Source organism: Rhodofomes roseus (genome assembly GCF_022264815.1).
Source record: "Rhodofomes roseus strain CIRM-BRFM 1785 chromosome Unknown C8Q71scaffold_24, whole genome shotgun sequence".
Lineage (NCBI taxonomy): Eukaryota > Fungi > Basidiomycota > Agaricomycetes > Polyporales > Fomitopsidaceae > Rhodofomes > Rhodofomes roseus.
Window position 1 is genome coordinate 249,528 of NW_025952980.1, and position 16,751 is coordinate 266,278.

General features: G+C 55.3%; 6 protein-coding genes across 6 annotated transcripts; 3 read left to right on the forward strand and 3 right to left on the reverse strand.

Moving 5' to 3' along the window:
* Positions 1–46: 46 nt before the first annotated feature.
* C8Q71DRAFT_284664 (uncharacterized protein) lies at positions 47–1,194 on the reverse strand. The gene is made up of 4 exons (XM_047917528.1): positions 821–1,194; positions 681–763; positions 573–598; positions 47–513 (listed from the first exon to the last, which is right to left on the reverse strand). The coding sequence occupies exons 1-4, from the start codon at positions 1,012–1,014 to the stop codon at positions 316–318; spliced, it is 501 nt and encodes a 166-aa protein (XP_047774872.1). The 5' UTR covers positions 1,015–1,194; the 3' UTR covers positions 47–315.
* Positions 1,195–3,452: 2,258 nt separating this feature from the next.
* C8Q71DRAFT_881039 (uncharacterized protein) lies at positions 3,453–5,031 on the forward strand (the record flags this gene model as incomplete). The annotated part of the gene is made up of 7 exons (XM_047928483.1): positions 3,453–3,533; positions 3,590–3,881; positions 3,942–4,017; positions 4,078–4,233; positions 4,291–4,632; positions 4,684–4,834; positions 4,885–5,031. 7 exons carry the CDS (start codon positions 3,453–3,455, stop codon positions 5,029–5,031), a joined length of 1,245 nt encoding a protein of 414 aa, XP_047774873.1.
* Positions 5,032–5,883: 852 nt separating this feature from the next.
* Positions 5,884–7,809, forward strand: C8Q71DRAFT_780277 (uncharacterized protein). The gene is made up of 7 exons (XM_047924842.1): positions 5,884–6,119; positions 6,179–6,467; positions 6,521–6,593; positions 6,655–6,810; positions 6,866–7,216; positions 7,280–7,430; positions 7,489–7,809. The coding sequence occupies exons 1-7, from the start codon at positions 6,051–6,053 to the stop codon at positions 7,633–7,635; spliced, it is 1,236 nt and encodes a 411-aa protein (XP_047774874.1). The 5' UTR covers positions 5,884–6,050; the 3' UTR covers positions 7,636–7,809.
* Positions 7,810–9,796: 1,987 nt separating this feature from the next.
* Positions 9,797–10,093, reverse strand: C8Q71DRAFT_714852 (uncharacterized protein; the record flags this gene model as incomplete). The annotated part of the gene is made up of 2 exons (XM_047921000.1): positions 9,797–9,834; positions 9,886–10,093. The coding sequence occupies 2 exons, from the start codon at positions 10,091–10,093 to the stop codon at positions 9,797–9,799; spliced, it is 246 nt and encodes an 81-aa protein (XP_047774875.1).
* A 354-nt stretch (positions 10,094–10,447) lies between these two features.
* On the forward strand, positions 10,448–11,842 carry C8Q71DRAFT_861461 (aldolase; the record flags this gene model as incomplete). The annotated part of the gene is made up of 4 exons (XM_047927907.1): positions 10,448–10,744; positions 10,807–11,081; positions 11,138–11,342; positions 11,399–11,842. 4 exons carry the CDS (start codon positions 10,448–10,450, stop codon positions 11,840–11,842), a joined length of 1,221 nt encoding a protein of 406 aa, XP_047774876.1.
* Positions 11,843–13,634: 1,792 nt separating this feature from the next.
* On the reverse strand, positions 13,635–14,629 carry C8Q71DRAFT_284902 (uncharacterized protein). Its single transcript, XM_047917529.1, has one exon. It carries the CDS (start codon positions 14,439–14,441, stop codon positions 13,803–13,805), a length of 639 nt encoding a protein of 212 aa, XP_047774877.1. The 5' UTR covers positions 14,442–14,629; the 3' UTR covers positions 13,635–13,802.
* Between the last annotated feature and the right edge of the window lie 2,122 nt (positions 14,630–16,751).

Consider the following 16,751-nt stretch of genomic DNA (forward strand, 5'->3'; position numbering starts at 1 on the left):
CACGCCCTCTCCTCGACGAGACGCGCTGCCCTCTTCAGGCTAGCGACATCGACGTCTGCGTCTGTGCCCCTCTCCACCGCCCCACCGCCCGTCTCCCTCTCCTTCACAATGCCCTCCTCCTTCCGTCGCATTGCCGCGTCGATCGCTCCGGAACCGACGATCGCCTCCGCCGCGCCGTCATCCCTCTCCCACTCCGTCACCCAGGGCCACCTCCTTCTCCCTTGCCATCCCGGCCAGGATCGCCTTCGCCGCCCTTTCTTGTCGCCCGCCGAGCATGCCGAGATCCACCCGCCCACCTCTGCGAGCGCGTCGAGGTCACCGAGCGTCCTGTTGCCGCTGCCCCACAGAGCGTACTTCCAGGACGTCCTCGGTTGCGACGTTACCTGTAGCGCCCGGAGAGCAGGAGCACTCGCCTAGACCGGCGACGGACGCGTCGAAGGTCAGCACGCAGCCCCAGTTCGAGCGCTGTGAGGATGCTGGGGACGCCGGTACCGTAAGTGTCGTGGAAATGGCCTGAACACACCGCGTCATACACTCAGAGTCACGAGATGGTGAGGGTGAAAAGAACTCACCGCTAGCTGTGTAGCGGGCAGGGCGCCTGCTCCAGACATCAATGTCCCCAGCATTGACCGAAAGTCCCATTGTGTGCGCGCGCCGACGGTACTGGCACCAAGGCTCACCTCGTGGCAGCCCATGTGATGTTTCACTTTCTTGCAATCTAGTTGACCTGTATGCGCAGATGGCAACGACGCTCACGTAGAGGCTGGTTATGACATATATCAGAAGTGCCCGGTGCACGCAGATCTCATGCGAGACTCACCTGGCACGTAGTCCTTTGGCCTTGGCGCGCGATGTGACGGCCGCGAGCCGCTCGAGGACCTCGGCGATGGTACAGTTCGGTTTCGCGCATTCTGTGAGGCAGAATCCAATACAAAACAGCAACCGGCGATTACATATAGTCTTCGTCCCTGTTAAGACGAGTAACCACGTCCGCCTTCTCGGTTTGCAAATCATCTGGCAGACCACCTTCAACAATGTCGACTATGCTGGTGCTCCGTCTCGCCATAGTATGTAGTGATCGCGCGGCAAGCTTCCGCTATGACGGTCGTTATCGCGGAAAAATACTTACAGTGAAAACTTAGTTGTCGCGTAAGACTTACTACTTAGTTGACACGTGAGCCGTACACTTTGGACATAGATTCATGCCGTTTCGTGCACTTGGTGTCTACAATCATGCATATCTCTTGTCTAGTCACTACTACTGTATATAATTTGCAGTAAGACACACCCAGACACACCCGTTGTCTGCTCACCTAGAATGCCCAAGTCCACTTCGGCGGCTGATCAATTGCCTAATGCGGAATCATTAGCCAATTGTGGCAACTCTGTCTACGCGCACTGCGACTGTCCATTGCATGACATGGAGAAAATGAACCCGGAAGCCCGATCATGACATTATACACTCGGAGCTGTGAAATGCCTTTTAACACTCCATAGCCCCCACTATTGACGAGACGAATGGCCCGGGATGCTTCAGTAGGAGAGCCATGACCTTGAGCCCGCGGTTCTCATAGTGTCGAAAGGGACAGATATTGTGATATGAATTACGAGCATATGAATTCAATACAGAAATGTCATGCGTCACAGAGAATAAAGGGGAAGCCGTCTGGCGCAGTGGTCCTGGCAAATGCGATGTTCATCCCGATTTGGCAACACCGGATGAAACTTTCGATCCTTCAAGTGAAAGATCGATAAAATTGACAAAATCTTTTTCACGATATTTCGTATGAAAGATTGTCAATAAAAGTCAGAAACAATCAATTAATCATTCAGACTCGAAGTATCAGGAACAGATCACAGAAGGATTCATTGACAAGTGTCTTTGATCTGTTTGTGATCCTCTAAGCAAATGATTGAGAACATGATATTCAAAAATTCTTGAACACTATGTGGCTCAATTGTTCTGAAAGGATTGAAAACAGATTGTCACATGGGGTGTTACAATCTTTTCTCAATCTTTCAGGCTGTCACAATCTGTTTCAAATCCTTCCAGCTGTTGATATCTTGGTGAGATTGGAAACAATTTGTATCCCAGGGGTTCAAAACAATTTGCCCAAAAGGATTGACAAGAGATTGTGACACTAGCTGTGACACTGTGCCACTTCCCTATGACAGAGCAGTGAAGGCAATTATGCCAAACCTATGATAAGCTGCCTTCTGCTGGTATGCTCAGTCAATTTTGGTCCCTCTTTCATTGCATCTGGACATGCACAGGTCTGGGACATGTTCATTAGTCATACAATGAGATGCACATCTCTAGGAATGTACAATCACAAGTACAACCCTGTACACTGAGTGCATCTAATGAGACTCATGTGATGGCAGGCAATGAATGAGGGACCAAAAATGACTGAGCATACCAGCAGAAGGCAGCTTATCATAGGTTTGGCATAATTGCCTTCACTGCTCTGTCATAGGGAAGTGGCACAGTGTCACAGCTAGTGTCACAATCTCTTGTCAATCCTTTTGGGCAAATTGTTTTGAACCCCTGGGATACAAATTGTTTCCAATCTCACCAAGATATCAACAGCTGGAAGGATTTGAAACAGATTGTGACAGCCTGAAAGATTGAGAAAAGATTGTAACACCCCATGTGACAATCTGTTTTCAATCCTTTCAGAACAATTGAGCCACATAGTGTTCAAGAATTTTTGAATATCATGTTCTCAATCATTTGCTTAGAGGATCACAAACAGATCAAAGACACTTGTCAATGAATCCTTCTGTGATCTGTTCCTGATACTTCGAGTCTGAATGATTAATTGATTGTTTCTGACTTTTATTGACAATCTTTCATACGAAATATCGTGAAAAAGATTTTGTCAATTTTATCGATCTTTCACTTGAAGGATCGAAAGTTTCATCCGGTGCAAGGCCGCCTCGAGCACGTCGGGCGGGCGCCAATCGCACTAAGTCTAAGTCGCGCGAAAGTAAGTCTTCAGAGTAAGTCAATCGCCGCGGAACTACGACCTGCCAGTAAATATTTTACCGCGAAACCGTCACTCATATTCCGCATTGCAGCAGTTCCTGTGTCCGAGCCAGGACTCCGGGCATGTGCTGCGCGTACGTGCACCAGCATAGATATTGACACAGAAGATGCTGCATTAGAGGCTCGTTCCAGTCATAGAGACAACTCGGGCGGTCGTCTAAGGTATGTTGGGCATCGCGACATACATCTGCAGGCCAGTGCCAGGTTCACTGTTTGCAGTCGAAATGTGCCACACAAGGCGCTAATTATGTAAGCTCCAGTGGCGCGGGTTCCTGTGGCTGTCCTCCTCCTCTCTCCTCCGACTCTGTCAGCGACGGAGACCGCACTATACCGCTGCTCGACCTACTTAGTGTATCAGCTATCAGCGCCAGATCCTTCTTGCTGCAGATCCGTTGCTCTCGCTATGGCCTCCCGACTCGGAGTTCTTAGCAATCAGGAGGCCCTCGAGCGTCTGCCGCCGGACGCGCAGGCTGTCATGAGAGTTGTACTAGTCCTTCATTTCCCAGAACCTGGGCAGCTAATACGACTCGCATGTGCCAGAAATTCATGAAGTCATACTACGAGCAGGAATCCAAACTTGACCCTTCCACATTGATGCGCCACATGTCGTCACTGGACCCTGCGGACATGCAGGTCGTAGCGTCCGCCTTCGCAGGTTTGGAGCCGTCTGACGGGCAGCTGTCTGCCTTCGATTATACGAAAGCTCCCATGCGCAGGGATTCGTACTGGCTCATGCAGTCCTATCCCACGGGGTTTCAAGGGATTGAAAATCCTGATCATTGTAGCACAAAATATTTCCCGGGAAGCATACCTATATATGAGGTCACAATCAGTGCGCTACACAGTTCACGTTGATGTTTGAGAACTGACTACGTGTGCTCTCCGATCGTAGATGACGATCAATACATGATCCTCCTGCAGGAGCAGTGTCCAGAGGACGGTGAGCCACCGTCCGACTTGTTACTGAAGTATGTGCCATGATGTATGTCCGACGGACATGTGATGGGCTGAATAGTTGGTCTCTCCAGGTACCTCAAACGGGCTATTGCTTCACCTCTCCTACCGAAGACCCCTTCTCTTCCCAATGTTCTATGGTTTCATCGTGATCTCAGTCGCCACATTGATGCCTTCTGTCCGTTCCTGGAAACTCTTCCTGCGCCGTTCAGCTGGCGCGTGCAGCCGCCGTAAGACTTTCTCAATCACTCAGGATGTCTTGGTTGATTGCTGGTCGTTCACTGTAGCGACGAAGGGGGAGATACTTCAGCATACGGTGGCGTGGACATGAGCAGCATCGCGAGGTCGATTAGGCGCGCTGAAGAAGAGAAACGTCTCGGCAATGCCGCTTTTGGCCGTAAAAACTGTACCACCGCAATCAAGCACTATTCCAAGGCGCACGACCTCCTCACTGACGCTGGCTCCCGGGATCCTACGGATGAAGAGAAGCCAGATCTTAACCGGTCTCTAGCTATCTGCCTTGCGAATCGAGCAGCAGTGTGGGTGATGGAAGGCCCGCACCACAACCCAGAGGCAGCGTTGCAAGACGCAAAACAAGCTACTGAGTTCTACCCGGACTACGGAAAGGCGTACGAGGGCATGACATCTCCACCGCGGTACTTGGGCTAACGTAAATGCAGGTACTATCGTCAAGCGAAGGCATACTCTCTGAAGGGCGCCCGCGACAAGTCGATCAATGTCCTCGTCAGGGCGCTCAAGAGGCCGAAACTTGCATCCGACGAGGGGTTGATCGAGGCACTCGCCGATGCCTATGGCGGAATACCTGAATCAGTGAGTTATCCAATGACATGCATAGTAACGGTACTCAGCTTCGTCGACAGCCTGATGAGCTGCGCTTGTTCTGCCATCGACTCTTCATCGACAGGAACGGCGACCGTCGTGCTCGGAATGTTCCAGGGTTCGTGCGTAAGGTGGATGCGCACGTTCAGAAGATTCTGGGGCCAGACTTCTCCGCCACTGCAGTCTGATTGACTCGGTCCATAAACGTCGCCTTCCGCTCACGATCTGCACGACATCTGTACCATTAGCCTTGAAAACGCTGTCGCATAGCGAGTATCCACAGATATCGCATCAATTGCATCTCATGACACGAAAATGGATAAGGACACACGCTATATCCCGGCCTATGCCCCCGCCGCCACTACCTTCCATGTTCACAACTCTCTGGGTACGTATTCGGAGTCAAGCCAGACTACACGCAGTGGCCTCCTCGTCACGGAGCACTGGCAGGGTCGCTAAGCGGATGTACTCCGCAGAAGACGCTCAGCCGGACACTCCAGAAGTGCGTCCGAGACATGGTCAAGAATAAGTCGGTTAAGCAGCCCTGTGGATTCGAATCCGTACGCGTCGGGGGAGGGGAAGACAATTGAAGTGAAGGCAAAGCCGAGCCGTTCGTAATGTACGTACCAATCGAATGTTCAGCATGGGCAATGTTCTTGATTTAATATCTTCCCCGTCGTCTACGTATATAGGAAGGTACGAGTCATTGTGTTTGGCGACCGATTCGATCATTCGGATATTCTCCTCCTCTGGCACTTGGACTACGACTACGCCGTCTACGTACACGTAGCAACTTGTAGTAAGCAGTAGGGAAAATTTGCATTGAGGCGATAGCATCGGACTCGTACATGCGGGTTGCCTGCTGCGAGCTCCTCTCTGTCCATCAGCAACACGAGCTTGTAGCGTAAGCATTCCCCGATTATACGAATGTCTGGGAGGCTCCCTTCGCTCTATTCTGCCTGCCCTTACATAAGCACGGACGATTACCGATCACGATCCAACCAAGATCTACTAACAGTGAGCAATCGAGATTCGAGATTACACCGTCCACCTGCCGACGCCACAAGCCCACTGCAGTCTGCAGCCTCTACATACCACTCGTTGCTCATTGTGAGGACCTCTCCGGCTCCCATCGGCAGAGACGCTTGTATCAAGGACAGTTGAACACCTACCGCTATCTCTTCAACACCTGTAGTACTCAGGCGACATGGCTTCAAAACGAGGAAAGCGGGACCCAACCGCCGGTATGCCGCCAGACATGCGGAATGCCTTTCAAGTCAGAACAGTCATTTGTCGACACATTGTGATAGCTGACGCTACAAACGATGCCGATAGAAAGTCATGTCCACGTTCAACACCAAGGAATACAACGGCGATATATCCAATCTGATGCATCATCTCTCTATGCAAGACCCGGCAGACGTCGAGGCCCTGTTTTCTGCCGCCACAGGGTCGAAACCGTCTGAAGATCAGCTCTCGGACTTTGACTACAAGAGCGTCCCAGTGCGGCGGGACTCATTTTGGGTTATGCAGCTCACGCCGATGGGCTTCCAAGGGGAGGATACGAAGGATTATCGGGATGAGTACTTCCCGGGAAGCAAGCCTGTATTCAGTGTGATCATATGTGCGTGCTCTGCGAGTGTGAGCTTTGTATGAGGATGCTTACTCTGCTCCTAGATGACGACAGAACCTCGTACCTCGCGCAAGAAATGGCCCCGCCCGGCATGCCGTCGTCCGACTTCTTGATCAAGTATGTATTCATGTATGCTCCACTGCAGTACAGCTTGCTTAGTCCCAATTGTTTGCGTCAGCGTTCTCAAAAAGGCCATCGCAGCCCCCTTGCCGCCCAACAGCCCTTGTGCTCCCAATCTGTTATTAATCGCTCAAAAGCTAAGTGCTCATGTGGGCGCGCTCCGTCCGTTCCTTGATTCTCTCCCCGCACCATTTGGGTGGCGTCTGGAGACAGCGTGGGTTTTACATTAGCATTGCTCCTCCGTCAATGCTCACACCTCTTACCTGCAGCGAAGAAATCGAACAAGTTGCCTCGGGAGTTCACGACCTCAACGTCAAGGGTGTCGCGAAGGCGACCAGGCGCGCCGAAGAGGAGAAGCGGCTAGGGAACGAGGCTGTCGGGCGTAAAGACCGTACCGCAGCGGTCAAACACTACTCTGAAGCGTTCGAGTTCTACGCGGACGCGTTCTCCCAGAAGCCCACGGCCACGGCCGACGAGGAGCATGGCATCAAGCGATCCATGGCCATCTGCCTCGCGAACCGGGCGGCGGCATGGCTCATGGAAGGCGAGGGGCGCGATGCGAAGAAAGCTTTGGCAGACGCTGAGAGAGCAGCGGCATTTGACGAGGACTACGGGAAGGCGTAAGTTGACGGCATGAGTCGACGCGTAGGTTCGGGACTTCACGCTCACGGGAATCATACTAGGTATTATCGCCAGGCAAAGGCTCACCAGCTGCTGGACGCGCGCGAGAAGTCCATCGACGTTTTGACATCGGCGCTCAAGAGACCAAGTCTCGCGTCTGACAAAGGCTTGGTTGACACACTTGTCGACGCATATGGAGGATTCCCCGACTCGGTGAGTACAGTAGACCCGCTGCTCGAGAGTTCTCAACGGTACTGAGCAATGTCGATAGGCTGACGAGTTGCGCACGCTGTGCCATCGGCTCTTTATCGATGATGACGGCGACCTTCGTGCCCGTGACATCAGGGAGTTCGTGCGAAGAGCGGATGTACATGTCAAGAAGATCCTGGGCCCCGAGTTCTCCGTAACAGCAGTCTAAGAGTAACTGCAAGGCCGGCCTCTCATCCTCGTCAATACGGACATTCGTGATGATGTTCGCTTTGTATCGATGTCCACACTCCTGTATTTGTATCTGCCGCGGAAACATCTGTATGCCATTGAGATTTGTCCCGGCTGTACGTGACGTGCATCCCTACTTGGGTTATCGGCCCCATTGTAATGCTGTTAGTCGCGGGAGGGGAGTCGCAAGTGTCTACTTCTCCTTCCGCCGCCTGGCATACTGCACTGCTGGCGGCCGTCAGTTGGGATTATCACTCAGTCCCGCTGGCTTGACACCTGAGGTGGGTTCGTTGAAATACTTGCACGTACGTACAACGTACGTACAACGTACGTACAACGTACGTACCAAATATTGTCTCAGACGGTGCGCTAAATGCCCGTCGGGTGTCGGTACTGTTGAGGTGCCCGCAGAACCAGGAATCCTTGATTGTGAATGATATGCCGTTATAGGCTTCCCGTGCTAGAAGGCGGAGTAGTAGAGCGCACCGCAACCTCGGGACCCTACCCCAATTCGTCGATCAACAGGCTTAATTATCGCTCAAATGAACCTGCTGATGGGCCTTACATGTCGCAGATTCATATCACTCGACGATGCCCGCGCTCATGGATTTGAGGATCGCTTTCGGTGCGCTGTAGGAGTCGATGAACAGGTGCACACTGCAGCACAGGTCGCGGTCAGTGAACGATGTGTTGACCAGGCACCGGAGCTTCCTCTTCTAGGCAAATTGGCATGAACATCCAATCCAAATGCTATCTGGTGATGACATGCGTAGTCGGGTTCCTTCACGAATTTACATCCCGGTTCAAGTGCCTACATATTTGTGCTGATGCCTTGCCTTTCCAAGGCCGCGGAACTTGGTACCAACTTGGGACGTATGATCCTGGTTGATCGTCGATGAAAAGGTGCCCCGGGTCTTACAAGACCAGATATGCATTAAACATCATCTTTTCCTTGCGACAGGCGCAGGCAGCGAGTACTTGTTTTCACGGCTTTTTTTGGCTTTGTTCGGGTTTTCAGAGATGCAGATACGAGTCAACCGGAACGCATGGTGAGACAACGTTGGCCCCATGACCACAGTCGGTAGCCTGCTAGATGCAGCAGAGGTTGTAATCGTCTGTGACAGGAAGTTTCGAACGCACCATGAAGTCCTACCGCCGAAGACGTCGCTAGCATGAAAGTCTTGACGCGCACGACACGACCCACTCTTTATTAGTATGCACAATGACTGTCAGCCTGTTTCCAACACGATACCTAACTCACGTCGAATGATTGTGCTCCCACGTCTGCCACATTTCGCAGCATGCGCTCACTGGATCGCACAAGTCGCGCGCTGCGGGGAAAATTCTCGGCTCCGCAACGTATAGCGTATGTCAGCGCAGCGCTTCCCTGAAGTACGACGGTGTCAATATCATCAGCCCCATTCGTGGCCGAAGAGGAAGGTCGAGGATATTCATACATTGCTGATATCCGTCCGTAGGGGAGGACCTAGCCTTTTTGAAGGCGGTGGAGGGGGAGAAGTCGGCGGCGCATCTCCGAGCTTCTGTCGAGCTTCTGTCGGACCATGTGAGCCATGTCAATTTCGACACAATTCGTCAGGCTTGCTCAGTAAGACAAGACAATATTTGTCTACGGCTTCCACAGGATGGGTGAGAAGGGAGTGCCGGACCGTACTAGAGAACAGCCCCCACGGGGTATTTGCGATAGATGGCCGAACAGTATTGCGGGCTGCACTGTATTCACTGTCAGAAGACTGCCCTGCGACCGAAGAAGGATCACTGAGACAAAAATAATTATTCTATAGGACAAAGCACAGTCTTTTCGAAGTCCTCACAGCATATGTGAGCATTCCAAGCACGCGTCGCAGACCATAGAGGAATTGATGCCGATACTGCGGGATTTCTCCTCGCATGTTTGCTCTCGCTCCCGCGGCACTTGTCGGAGCGTAACAGCTCGATGAAGCAGCAACTGTAGTAGTTGATTGTCTTCGCGCATGTATCCGTTCAAAAACAGAGTACTCACATGAAACTTTCACTTCTACTCATATGTTGCGTTCGGACAAGTGCTAGTATCTCGTACTGGTACAGACAGAGAATCTGATTAGGCTTTTGTTCGAAGGCATATGCGCAATAGTAGCGGTACATCACTTAGTCCAGCGTAGATAGCTTCCAGCAAGGAAACCTACATATCTCTCAGCTCGCTGGTGCAGTTGAAGGAGTTCGTTGTACGCACAAATACCCAGTCCCGCCATGATTCGCTTCCCCATGGGCGTGCCCGGCTGATGAGCCCGTGACTGGTTGAGGGAGTGGACGCCTAGCCCTGCCAAGGCTGCACTACCGATGATTCTGCATGCAAGACAGTCTTGATACTTCGCCTCCGCCTGGAGGGATGCATCCGGGGCTCCATGTGAAGTTCGCTCGGGGGTCGAGATAGATTGCATGCGCTCGAACAACGGGTCGAGAACGCAGGTTGCCTTCCTGATGACAAGAGCTACCGTGATTGAGCCAGCAAGGAGGCTTCGCAGCGGTTGGACGCAGTAACTGTACCGTACGCTCAGGCTGTCAGTGGTGAAGCTGCTTCGGTTGGCGACGCGACGCGCAGTGCCGAATGCGGCATGTGTCCGCGGTGACCACGTGAGCATGAGGTCATGAGTCGCGTCGGTTGATGGCAATGCGCCGCGGAGGAGGCAGAAGGTGCGGCTCAGCTGCTACATATTGGCACTGGCAGTGTTACCAGTGACTCATGCCCGCCCACTACTAGGAGGGCTACAGTCTATCGTTTGGCCCATCTTGTAATGCTGTCGGAGATGCTGCACCCCAAGACATGGTCCACCGGGCATGTCAGACGCGTTCAGACACTGCGGAAGTCGTGTGGGCGAAGGTATACCGCGCACTCACGATCGTTACAAACGGCGGCAAGATACGATTCAAATGTCGTCAACATCGTTGAGGTCGGTCCGCGGGACGGTCTGCAGAACGAGAAGGCCGTCATCCCACCCTCCGTCAAGGCGGAGTTGGTGACTCGTTTGGGGAGGGCGGGGATGAAGACGATCGAATCAGGTAGCTTCGTCAGTCCGAAGTGGGTACCACAGGTAACGGCAGTATTCACCGTGCACGACTTCAGCTCACTGCATGAATCGGTTGCTGTTTGTAGATGGCAGGGACTCCCGAGGTGCTCCAGACAATGGAGCGCTTGCCGGGCGTTCGTTACCCTGTGCTGGTGCCCAACATGAAGGGTCTCGACAATCTGTTCGCCTTATTGGATTCTGCCTCGCCGAGCGACGTCCCGTTCACTGATGAAATCGCAATCTTCACGGCGGCCACCGACGCGTTCTGCAAGGCAAACACGAACTGTACCATCGCCGAGTCCCTCGAGCGGCTCGCGTCCGTCACAGAGCGCGCCAAGGCGAAAGGATTGCGTGTCCGTGGGTGTGTCTCGTACTAGACCTTCCAATCTCGAAGAGCTCCTGATACATGATGCGCAGCTACGTCAGCGTCGTCGTCGTCTGCCCATACACCGGTCGGGTAGACTACAAGAAAGTGAAAGATGTGTCTCGCGCACTGCTAGACATGGGCTGCTACGAAGTCAGTCTCGGAGATACAGTTGGCGCGGGCTCGCCATGGGACATTCGGTCGATGCTCGAGACGGTCATGTCCGGGGCCGGAGCCCTGCCCGCCACACAGCTCGCGGTGTGTCCTATTCACTCTATCTACATTACCTCTAGTAATTAACATGATATGATCAGGGCCATTTCCACGATACCTACGGTACTGGTGTCCCCAACATCCTCGCAGCGCTCGAACTGGGTTTGCGGACCTTTGACGCGTCCGTCGCCGGTCTAGGCGGGTGCCCCTACTCTCCGGGTGCGACAGGAAATGTCGCAACCGAGGACGTCCTCTACGCACTGCAGGGTAGCGGGTACAAGACACCCGGCGACCTCGACGCGCTCGCGGAGGTGGGTGGGTGGATCTCGGGCATGCTCGGCCGGCGGAACGAGAGCAGGGCAGGGAAGGCGATCCTCGCAAGGATGGCAAAGGAGAAGGAGGTAGCCTTGGTGAAGGAGCGGGAGAGGGACGGCGGGGCGGCTGAGAGGGTCACAGGTGCAGACGTCGATGTCGCGATGCGGAGGAGGGAGGAGAACATCGTCAAGGAACGCGAGCGAGACGGGGGCGCAGCGGAGAAGGTGTAACGCTTCAATTGTGAAGCTTGTCAGGCACGCGACGTCGCGTACACGCCAGTGACTGGCTGCAACCTAACCAGGCCCAGTAACGGGCTTGTGTATGACCTGCGATGATTGTATGTATATCTACTATTTGTCTTTGAATCACTGTGACTTGCCCAGACCTGGTCGCAAGTTTTGACTCCCGGACGCAACTTGAAACATGCGACGGCGTGACCGTGGCTGGACAAGGACTTCCAGCGCGGTGGTGTGCCCAAAAGGTTGACAGTGACAGAAACCCTGTCGCCCGACGGATTCCATGCTTATATGTTTTCTGACAAAGGTGACGTCGATCCGAAGGGTAAATACGATAGCTTCGCGGTAGGCGGTTTGAGCAAGTCAGATCAGGTACTCAACGGTAGTATACATGTCCGGTGGGCCCACAGGTAGTGGACGACTGGTGAATTCAGATCGGCTTATCTACACAGTGAAATCCAGATTGGTAGTAGTTGAGCGATGCGCTAGGAATGCCGGGTTGAGTAGGCTATGAGGAAGGACGTTGCAGTACAACTCACCTAACGTTAACTACGGGTAGCCTGGAGGGGACTGAGATTTTCGGGGTTGCTTTGCTGACTGTTGAACTCGCAGCCTGTTGCCTGCGTACGCAGCTTCGTCGAATGCCATGGCCCATCTCAGCGGTCTCAACGATCTCAACTGCGACCGAGAGAAACATCGATGGAAGTAAGTAGCCGCATCTCTGATTACCGACGGGGACGTGGGGCGGCCGATGGTGATCTATCCCGACCTCCGCGGTCGAGGAACCTAATCAAGTGCGCATCGCCGATAGAAGCTTTTCTTGTATCTCCATCTCTGATTCACTGGTATTACTTCGTGCATCGCGGCCCAGCGCGGTCACACAGAGACATTCGGAATTCGGAGTCGCGAGCATGGCGTGCTCGCGTTCGCTCCTCGGGGTGGATGTGGTGGGGTCCAGGCTGCAGAGTGACCAAACGTGAGCTTCACCAGGCAACTCGACGGCGGCCTGCTGGGTCACCCATGCCAGGATCCCCCTAACGATTATTCGCTTCGCGAGACTGCACTGACGGCAGGTTTGACGCAAAGAGCATGCGGACTGCTTCAGTCTTGACAGTGACTTGACACTGGCCGTCCTGGTGTATATCCATACACTACGGCGGATCCGGAGCGGGGTATTGTGCGTTCTCACAGTATCCCTCGCGCAGGTACGACGGTCACATCCTGACTCGAACATATGGAATCTAATATTTCTTGTTTCGCCTCCCCGCAATGTCTACAAAATAGGACAAATTCTTGTATCATGGCGCACCTACGCCCTGACCGAGGCCGATCCCTGCTTCTCTCACATGAGTGACGACCAGCCCCAAGCTGTCAGCGAGGATCGGTAACGCAGAACCCCCTGTTGCGACGAGTACAGACAGGGGCACGGTGACGAGGAGGGTAGCAATGAGCTCGAGGGCAGCCCTGACCGGAAGACCGATAGACTTGCACTGCCGATCCTCGCTCGTCGTCACACCTGGCATCCTTGGGTGGGAGTCGGGCACCCGAGGTCGCCCGCCCTCCTGTCGCCTCGGGAGCTGAGGAGCACCAGGAACAGATCGAGGAGGCTTCGGACACATCGGACGAATGGACTAGCTGCTGCCGCTTACGCAGCTAGTACGCTAGACGAGCAATGTTGGACGCGTTTGAGTCGCGAAGCGGCGCGCAGTGGCTGAAATGCATCAGTGAGTGCATGCTGCAGCGTCTGCCGGCGTGCGGCACATGCTGACGGAACACACCCGCTTACCACGGAGTACGTCCTCACCTTACGACATGCGCATCTCGATGAATTCAATTTCGCATAGAAGCGTGCAAGCTAGCCAGAAGCGTGTGCAGGCTGCAGCATGCTCACCATCCTTCTAGCGACCAAAGACAATTGCTGGCCCTCGAAGCGGACGTGCGGCGCGGCGCTCCGTTATGCGCGAAGGACATGCGTTCCGCCCAGCGGGCGTGCAGCCGAGAGCGGGACTAATAGCTGCCGCGGGCGGGGGACGGGCTGAAGAGGGGGCGAGCCGCGGCTTGGCCCGCAGCCGACCATCGCTCGAACATCGCTCGACCATCCGCTGGCGGACTTGCCAATCCGGGACGAGGGCGCGCCGCAGCGGGCGCCCGAAGAGACAGGGGGTCGGCCTGTCCGCGATCGAGATAGCGTCTCACGACGATCACCGGGGGGCGTGCCTCTCGGCACCGAGGCGTGGGGAGGGCCTGCCAGATCGGACGCGCTCAAGACGCGCCGCCTCAACCGAAATCGAAACCGGCTTTGGCTCTCGCTGTGGCGGGCGACTTCGCTGGGTCCGTGAAACCATCGGGATGCATGGTAGGTGTCGCGTGGGCCGCACATACGAGACACCTCGTCTTCCCAGCGGGCCAGCAGACACGCGAAGCGGTGCCCCCGCGTTCTCAGGCTCTCGCTGTCATTTCGTCGTGCAAACCACAGCGGCCGGATGGGGATAAGTCCCCAAGCGGGGCGCTGACTGAGGCGCAGCGGAGCCTTGGCGCTGGGCCCAACGGGTACCGTCGATTGCGATCTGGCCCGGCTAAGCCCGGCTACCATGCTCGCCGGACCGAGCAGCCAATCCGCGCGCGCGCCCCTACTTACCGTTCGCCCGCCCCAGGTCTCGCACAGGCTGAGCGCCGCGGGCTGCGAAATCTTCGTCACCGCGCCACCCGACGGTCTGTCAGAAACCTTGCCAATTAGGAGGCCGCAGACGACTTCTGGGCTGTGTAGGGCGCGATCTTCTGGGTGCGTGAATTTGTCTGATGGACGCGAGACTGGCCGCACCGTTACTGGACTGCGGGCGCGAAACAGAAGCCACAGAGGGATCCGGTGACGGCACAATATGAGAACGGTTCGACGGAAGGAGAAATGAGTGACTCAGGTGGGATATTCGAATGCAGAGACGCAGTCCAGACTCCAGTGAGAGTTGAGCTGGAACGAAGAAAGTTTTGGTGGTGTCCCCGTCAATTGAATAGAATTGCGCGCGCCTCGGGCCCCACTCTCCATTCTTCGTTCGATGCACAGTTTACATAGACGCATCCGCAATCTTCGAGTGTGACGCCTCGCCAGACAGCTGGGAGAGGTGAAACACGTCCTCGCCTGGCGACCTTCCAATCCTGTCTTACATAACGGCGCAGAGAGGAACGAGTGCCCTGCAATGAATCTGATTAGATATTATCGCGAGGCTAGTGGAGGCGCACACCTCGTCGCTACGCACCGTGCTCTGCGCTTCTCGTCCGCTGCGCAGCCGACGTCAGGTCGCGCTGCCAGTGGCCTCGACACCGCCACGCGGTCATCCAGGGCGCGGCGCCGTTCAGGAGAGGGGACTGTCAAGTGACGCAACCTTCCCTTCCGTGGGCTCCGTGTCCGTCGTCCGAAGCACGGCGTTCGCTCAAGGCGACCGCGAAACGTCCGTTGCCTTCCACACGGCTGACATCGCGGCCCAGCGCGGTCACACAGAGACATTCGGAATTCGGAGTCGCGAGCATGGCGTGCTCGCGTTCGCTCCTCGGGGTGGATGTTCTGCTCGTTCCTGGGAGCGACGGGCGACGTCGCCTTTGCGTCGCCCAGGAGCACGGGGAAGCACGCTAACTATATCTGAGCTGAGTGTTAAGCGAGATCCCTTGGTGCTGGGGATCTGGGCCAAGTCGACGCTAAACGCTGCTAAACGTCGCTGATGACTCACCGACCGACCGACCAGATTAGGGCCTGCCGCCGGCGGTGGCCTCGGGGCGCGACGGATCGCGTTCGATTCGTACCATGCCGCTGAAGAATTCTGCTCTGCTCAGCCATGAGGATTTTTGCTCTGAAAAGATGTGAAGCTGTTTCATGGATAGAGCTGTCATAATTTTGCAAGAATCAGCACATCGACAACCTTTGCTGACGAATCGCCCAGCAGTAAGATCGCGTTGTTGTCAAATTCATCGAAAATGAGAGAAGTTCCGCAGTGCTCAGTCACTGCACACTGCTTAGACGCATGTCGACTTGTCTGCTGTGGAGAAACCGGGAAGTCGACAGCGCACAGGCTCGCTGTGTCGGAATGCCCGGAAGATCCCGTTAGTCTCCGAGATGCACACAAGATTCCGGGTCAGAAGGCGAGCGCCTGTGATTGCGAGGACAAAAGCGGATGTCCGAGAAGGACGCGCCCGGGTGTCGGGCCTCTCGCCGCAGCCACCGCGCGCCCTCCGCCACTTGGCCGCTCCCGGGGTCCCGCGCAGGAGGACGTCGAGCAGTGTGTCAGGGCGAAGATGGGGCGGCTTACGTGGCCTTGGAGACACGAAAATGGACGACGTCGAGGGGCGGCGAAGACGCCCTCGGTGTGGCGGAGGTGGGCGGCTGGTGCACGTGACCTCGGCAATGGGGCCGTGGCGAGCGACTGACCATGTTTGGGCGAGTTCTTTGGGCCCGCTGACAAAACGGGCTCGGACCGCGGGCGTGCGGGGGCTGGAGGGCCGCTTGACGACATTCTCTCTGTCGCGACGCTGGCCACCGCGAACGATTCAGATTCTGCAGGCAGCGGTGCACGCCACGATCGGGCGATCAGAAGACAGCAGCCGGGCACGAGGCGCAGCGGGAGCAAGGCGGCGGCGACGGACGATCGCAAATCGTGATCTGGCCTGAGCGGGGCTGAGCGGCTCGGTGTGCTCGTCCGCCTCTCACTTTCCAGACACAACGTGCGCGTTGCGTGCCCTCCCCAGACCAGACCCCGGTCTCCCTCCTACCTAAATTTTCTCCCGACAGCCTGAACCGCCACAACTGGTCCGTCGTCCTCTTTCTTCTCTCCGCACGCGTCTGACCCAAGTCTACCTTTCTCTCCCGCCCTTCGCTCCCGCCGCCTCGCCTGCCCGCACACGCTACTCGTACACC

What these genes read in the sequence shown, in the direction of transcription:
- C8Q71DRAFT_284664 (XM_047917528.1), bottom strand. Translation starts at nt 1,014, where the DNA reads ATGATTTGCAAACCGAGAAGGCGGACGTGGTTACTCGTCTTAACAGGG. An exon ending in ATCACATGGGCTGCCACGAG is followed by an intron (nt 599 to 680) that starts GTGAGCCTTGGT and finishes TGTCTGGAGCAG; the next exon opens with GCGCCCTGCCCGCTACACAG. An exon ending in TGCCCGCTACACAGCTAGCG is followed by an intron (nt 514 to 572) that starts GTGAGTTCTTTT and finishes CGGTGTGTTCAG; the next exon opens with GCCATTTCCACGACACTTAC.
- C8Q71DRAFT_780277 (XM_047924842.1), top strand. Translation starts at nt 6,051, where the DNA reads ATGGCTTCAAAACGAGGAAAGCGGGACCCAACCGCCGGTATGCCGCCA. An exon ending in TGTATTCAGTGTGATCATAT is followed by an intron (nt 6,468 to 6,520) that starts GTGCGTGCTCTG and finishes CTCTGCTCCTAG; the next exon opens with ATGACGACAGAACCTCGTAC. An exon ending in GACGAGGACTACGGGAAGGC is followed by an intron (nt 7,217 to 7,279) that starts GTAAGTTGACGG and finishes GAATCATACTAG; the next exon opens with GTATTATCGCCAGGCAAAGG.
- C8Q71DRAFT_284902 (XM_047917529.1), bottom strand. Translation starts at nt 14,441, where the DNA reads ATGGTAGCCGGGCTTAGCCGGGCCAGATCGCAATCGACGGTACCCGTT.